Source organism: Monoraphidium neglectum, assembly GCF_000611645.1.
Source record: "Monoraphidium neglectum strain SAG 48.87 unplaced genomic scaffold scaffold03677, whole genome shotgun sequence".
NCBI classification, from domain to species: Eukaryota; Viridiplantae; Chlorophyta; class Chlorophyceae; order Sphaeropleales; family Selenastraceae; genus Monoraphidium; species Monoraphidium neglectum.
Window position 1 is genome coordinate 1 of NW_014009952.1, and position 5866 is coordinate 5866.

At 64.0% G+C, this 5866-nt stretch overlaps 3 protein-coding genes across 3 annotated transcripts; 1 reads left to right on the top strand and 2 right to left on the bottom strand.

Moving 5' to 3' along the window:
- Positions 1–1059: 1059 nt before the first annotated feature.
- MNEG_13187 (hypothetical protein) lies at positions 1060–1592 on the bottom strand (the record flags this gene model as incomplete). The annotated part of the gene is made up of 1 exon (XM_014038339.1): positions 1060–1592. A coding segment is annotated over one exon (533 nt), but the record flags the coding sequence as incomplete, so codon positions are not given.
- A 1290-nt stretch (positions 1593–2882) lies between these two features.
- Positions 2883–3751, top strand: MNEG_13188 (hypothetical protein; the record flags this gene model as incomplete). Its single annotated transcript, XM_014038340.1, has 4 exons — positions 2883–2912; positions 3098–3217; positions 3398–3508; positions 3695–3751. The coding sequence occupies 4 exons, from the start codon at positions 2883–2885 to the stop codon at positions 3749–3751; spliced, it is 318 nt and encodes a 105-aa protein (XP_013893794.1).
- Positions 3752–4835: 1084 nt separating this feature from the next.
- Positions 4836–5783, bottom strand: MNEG_13189 (hypothetical protein; the record flags this gene model as incomplete). The annotated part of the gene is made up of 1 exon (XM_014038341.1): positions 4836–5783. One exon carries the CDS (start codon positions 5781–5783, stop codon positions 4836–4838), a length of 948 nt encoding a protein of 315 aa, XP_013893795.1.
- Between the last annotated feature and the right edge of the window lie 83 nt (positions 5784–5866).

Genomic DNA, 5866 nt, shown 5'->3' on the forward strand with positions numbered 1-5866 from the left:
CACCGAGCGCGTGCGGCCGCCGGCGGACCAAGGGGGAGGGCGAGGGGCCCAGCACCGGGCCCGCGGCCGCCGCGACGAGCATGCAGCGGGTAGGCCGGTGGGCGTCCCCTGCCCCCGAGCCGCCCGGCAAGGGCAGGGTGCTGCCCCTGTCCAGTCCGCCCGTCCGCCCGTCCAACTGCCACAGCAGCCGCAGCCGCAGCCGCGGCCGCGGCGGCCACCACACCGCCCGCAGCTGCAGCAGATATCACAGCCGCAGTCCCAGCTGCATCCGCACCCGCAGCCGCCGCCGCACCCCCTGTTCCCCCCCCCTCCCCCCGCGCACCTCCCGATCGCCCTTTGGCACAAAGACTGGCTTCACCAGCCGCCGCGCCCCCGGGCCCTCCTCCTCCTCAGATGACTCGTCGGTTGTGTACTCCGACTCCTGGGTCGAAACAACAAAGTTATGTGCAAAGTGTTTGTGAACAATGGCGGCTGTGAGGGGTTGCCGGCATCGCTTAAGTAATGCTGAGCGGAGGCAGGGTGCGCGAGCGCACCCAGGGTGCGCCCTGCTGAGCGCGGGGCCGCGCCGCCGCGGCAGCGGCCGAGCGTCAGAGTTTCGCGCTGCACAAGTCGGGGCACCCCCAGGTCGCACCTCCTCTTCCTCCTCCTGCTCCTCCTCCCGCCCTAAGAGTTCCTGCTCCCGCTGCTGCTGCTGCTGGGCTCTCAACCTGCGGTGAGGAGGGCGCGGCGGGGCCGCACGCGGGCGGGGGAGGGGCCGTGGCGGCCGGCGAGACGATTGCAAGAAGCCGGCGCGTGCGACCGGCGGTGTGCCGTTGATCCATGCAAGCCGCGCGCCTGAGCAGGCATGATTGCGGCGGCCTGGCAGGGGCCTCGAAGCATCGCCAGGGGGGGTGAGGCACTGCGGCGTGGCAAGGACCCCATCCCATCTTTGCATGTGGACTTCTAGGTGCTTGTACTCTTGCATACAAATGTTTGCGAGAATGCACTCGGCCACACAGCTCAAATTCAAGCGCTCGGATTGTGCGCACACACACGCGTGTTCCCACAACAAATGCTCACCGCTCCCTTATGGCCTCTCGCCGCCGCTGCACCTCATCCGCATCCTCGTCTGCCTCCCGCTCCTGACCCTCCTCGCCCTCCTCCTCATCCTCCTCCTCGTCCCCTCCCTCCCCATCCCCGCCGCTGCTAGTCTCCCTGTGCCGCCGCCGGGGAGCCGCGCCTGCCTCCTCGTCCCCGACCTCGTCCCGCTGCTGCTGCTGATCCTCATCCTCGTCGTCGGGCGTCCGCTGCCGCCGACGCACGATCTCCGGGCCCCGAACCTGCCGCTGCGCCAGCCGCGCCAGCCGCGGATCATCCCCGCGCTTCAGGATCACAGGGGCCGCGATCGCCGTGCGCTGCACCTGCACGGCGAGCGCGTCTGCGCGCGCCGCCGCAGCAGTGGATGCTGCGGCGAGCGCCTGCTGCTGGTGCTGCTGCTGCTCGGCCCATGCTGGCGCCTGGCCTGCGCGGTATCTGCGGACTGTGGTCTTCTCAACGCGTCCCTTGTCAAGTTCCTTGTCAGTGGGCCGCGCTGCGAGGGCACCCGACCGCATCGTGCCCGTGTTCTGGGCCCCCGAGCCCGCGTCACTGCGACCACTGTTGCTGCTGAGGTGTTCTTAGTCTCGACAATAACGAGCTGCTCGGGGCACTCGGCAAAAAGTTGAGATCACTGTGCGTGCTGCGTGATGTCAGAGGAGGGGCACCTATTCCATGTCGGCGCGGGTCATTGACATCAGGGCGCAGGCCATATGAGATATGTACTGCAAGGCGGGCTGCGATACCGCGTCGCACAGCTCAGTAGCGCCCCAACATCTCAGCTCAAGCGCCTCTGCGTGAGGGGGCATGCTGCGAGGCCGCCCGCTGCCGCAACAAACAGGGATTGTCTGGCCCGCAGAAGAGAATGTTGTACTGTGTACTTCACATGTATGTCTACATGTAACCTGGTTGAGCGGGCTTCGTGTCCAGTCGGCAGATGGGCGCTCGACGTGACCAGGCATCGCCGGGGCGGCCTAGGTGCTCATGCGCCCCAGCAGGGGTGTGGCACGAACTGTGGTGGCGATGGAACGTTCCGACGGCCGGCGCAGCAGGATCAGCGATGACCCACGCATGATTGGCAGCCGGGGCGCATGAGCTGCAGCCCCGCAGCAATGCACGCTCGCCAGTCGGATGGAGACGTCCGGCGGGGAGGAGTGCTGCGGCCCAGCTCGCAGTGCCCAGCGCTGCCCCGGTCACCATAGGCACGGCGAAGCCCCGAAAGGATGGTTACCAGGGACTGTGAGGGTCTCGGGGGTCTGCAAGCGGAGATCCTGGGCGCTGTGGTCGCTGTCAGCACGCCAGTGACTGCTGCCTCCTGAGAAATGTGTGAGGTTAGGGCATGACCGGGCGTTGGACGCGCGAGTCACGATCAGGCAGCTGCCTTACAATTGCAGGAGGAGTCAGCATATTTATACGCGCCTGAAGCCTGCTTTCTTCACTCGCAAACCTTCAGCATCCACGACCTTTCAAGCAATCCGCTCTACAAGTTCACTTCTTGATCCACACGAACCAAGGTCAGTGGGCTGACTCTTGCTTATACCTGCATGCATAGTGTTCCTGATCCAATGTTGGGCAGCCTCTAGCTCGCATATCGTCGGCTAGCTGGCATGTCAACGGCGAATGCCTGTGTCGGGCACGCCGTCCGCCTTGCATCTCTCGTCATTGTCCGGGACGCACTTCAAAACGTGTACTAGGGCACGCTCTTCATTTTTCGGTCGATAGCAACGCAGCAGAGAGCTGTGTATGACGTCGCGCCCTGTCACCAACTCACCAACAAACCCCTCATCCTCGCAGCTCACCTCGTCGCAATGGAGTCCATCAAGAACGCCGCCAACAAGGTGCCCTTCTGGACCTTTTCGCCTGGCAGTGCTGTGCGTGGTTTGCCTCTCAGTGCTGCACCTCTCTGCCTGCAGTGCTGTCCATACATGCATCTGCATGCTACCAACGCAGCCGTGGCACGCACGCATGCCGTTTCCCTCACCCCCGCCACGCCGCCTGTGTGTCGCACCGACCTGATCCCCAGGTCCAGGAGTCCGTGGCCGGCCTGGCCAACAAGGCGGGCGAGTCTGCCCAGCAGACCAAGGACCGCGCCGCCGAGGCCGCCCACGAGACGCAGCACCGCGCCGGCGAGACGCTGGAGCAGGTGAGTCGGCTGCCTGGTGCAAACCTGCGCCCTCCATGCATCTGCAGACCACTGGCAACTGCGCATGTTGTGAGCGGGTGGCATTGCTGTTGTGGATTACGAATCTTCCCGTCGAATAAAGAAACAAAAATGGAGTTTTCCAACCCAAGTGTCTTGCCTCCCTCCACCTGTCATCGCCAGGCCAAGCACAACGCGCAGCACACCGCTGACCGCGCCGGCAACCAGCACGAGTCCGCCACCAACAAGGCGTCCCATGCCCTTGACAACGCCAGCAACCAGGCCTCCGCTACGGTCAGTGGGTTCAGCACTTGTGGGTGGTGTGGCGTTCGACTGCCGCACCACCCACAACAGTCCAGCACAAATCACCCTCTGCAACAGCAGTTGTTGGCCACTGGCCACAACTGTGTGCTAAGTCGCGGCTAATCTCTCTTGCATTCCTGATCATGTACGTGTCGCTCACCTCCCCCCTCGCCGCAGGCTGACAAGGCTAAGCACAACGTGCAGGGCGTTATCGACAACGTGCGCAAGCAGTAGACTGCTCAACTGCCAGCGGCTGGTGGTGAAGGGGTCAGGGACAGGACATTCGGGGTGTGACGTGTGCACCCCGACGATGGTCCCCTTTGTGAACTGTTCCTCAAACCTGTTGCTTGTACATGCCTTCGCTTTAGTTGTAAGCGGCGCCTTTGGCGGCCACAAGCTTGTGTGGCGAGCTTTTGAGCTGTTGCACTCCCCAGCATGCGTCAGCGACTGTTGGTGGTGACTGATCGGAGCATGTACCATCTGTGCAATTTTACATCAGGCGTACATTACGAGTGGTGTGATGATACAGTAATGGGGTGATGTTGCAACCCTCTTTGCCTTCGTTTGCTGGCATTGTAACATGCTGGCAACGCTGAATGTGCACCATATATGTGTCGGGGTTGTCACACAGAGATGATTAGATCAGTGACAAGATGTACACCAGAACAATACAGCACCACTTCCTCATAATTTCTGCAGCCATCTCAAACAAATTTATGGGCGTGTTAACTGCCGTTGCTACTGTACAGTTTTGCAGCTCTCACCCCCATACTGCCTTTGCTACAGTTTTGCAGCACTCATGCCCTTCACACCCTGTCATGCGCAACACCTTCCGCCACGCAGCCAGCCTTGGTTAACCCGCCACCTGCCTTTCCACCTACCGCTTGGTACCAAACGCTTTTGAGCCTGAGCTCGCAGCCGCATGAGCAGTACTGAGTCATGGTCACACTGCATTGGATTATGTGGCCACAGCCCGCGCCGAGTGCCCGATGATGGGTTGTCGTGTACCCATTGCACACGACAACCCATCAAGCCTGCAAAATAGACCGCAACATTGTAGTGTACGGGTCAGTGCCGCATGCTACAGCAGTTACTGCTGAACACAACAGTGATGAGAACAGATTCTCCATTCACGACAATGGGGGGGGGATTCCCATCAAGTACATTATGAGCCATGCATGTTACTTGTCAAACACTGCGATTGAATATGCACGCATCAGCAAATGCTGCAGCAACAGCAGCAACAACCACGGCAGCAACAGGGATAGGCGACAGGGCGCTTCCGAATGCACACGACATCCTGTGCTGCCTTCCAACATCAAGCAGGCTTGGCGCGCTTTGAAGCCGCCCCAACATCGCTACTTCCTCCGCCCTGCCCCCGCTTGCCGCCCCTGCCGCCGTCCAAGTCGCCGCCCCCGCCGCCGTCCCCATCGCCGGCCTGCTCTTTCACCGCGGCCACCTCCTGCGCAGGGCTGGGGCCGGGGTTGGCGTCCGTGTTGCGGGCCTCAGCAGCAGATTCGGTCAACTCATGTTTGACCGCCGCCTCCGCCGCGTCAGCCGCCTCCCCAGCTGCCCCTGGATGCAGCCCCTGCTGCTCCTCCTGCTTGCTCTCATGCTTCACCTCTGCCTCGCCGGCACCTGCAGCCGGCCCAGACTGCCCCCACTGCTCCTGCTGCTGCTGCTGCTGCTGCTGCTGCTGCTCCTGCTGCTGCTGCTGCTGCTGCTGCTTCGCAAAAAGCCGCTCAAACGCCGCCTTGGCCGGCGACGCGCCGCCCTTGCTGCCGCCGCCACCGCCCTTGCTGCCGCCGCTGCCCTTGGCAGGCGACACGGCTGCGCTGGCCCCACGGACCGTAGCGCCGCCGCCGCCGCCGCCGCCTGCCCGGTCCCCCTTTCCCGAGACGGCAGGGGCGGCCGCCGCCGTCGCCGCCGCCGCCGCCGTCGCGGCGGCCGCACCCCCACCCTCCTCCGCCGTTGCCGCCGCCGGCGCATCCGCGCCCTCGCTGGCCCCACCGGCCGCCGTCCCAAGCGCCCCGTTCGCCGGCCCCTCCCCCTCCCTGCTTACGCCCCCCGCAGGCGCGGCCGCAGGCGCAGACAAACCCCTGCGCTCCGCAGCCGCGGCTGCTGCTGCCGATGTTGCTGGCGCGCCCTTGCCCTTGCCCTTGCCGGCCGCCCCGGCCGCCTTTGGGGAGAAGAACGAGGTGATGGCGCCCTTTGCCGCGCGGGTGTCCCTGCAGGCGTCTGGCGCCTGGTAGGACGCCTTACTCATGGCGGGGGTCACCGGGTGCCACGAGAGTGCAGGGCCGTTGTAAGGGGCAATGACCTGGTTGGTTTTTGTGGTGTGTGTGTGTG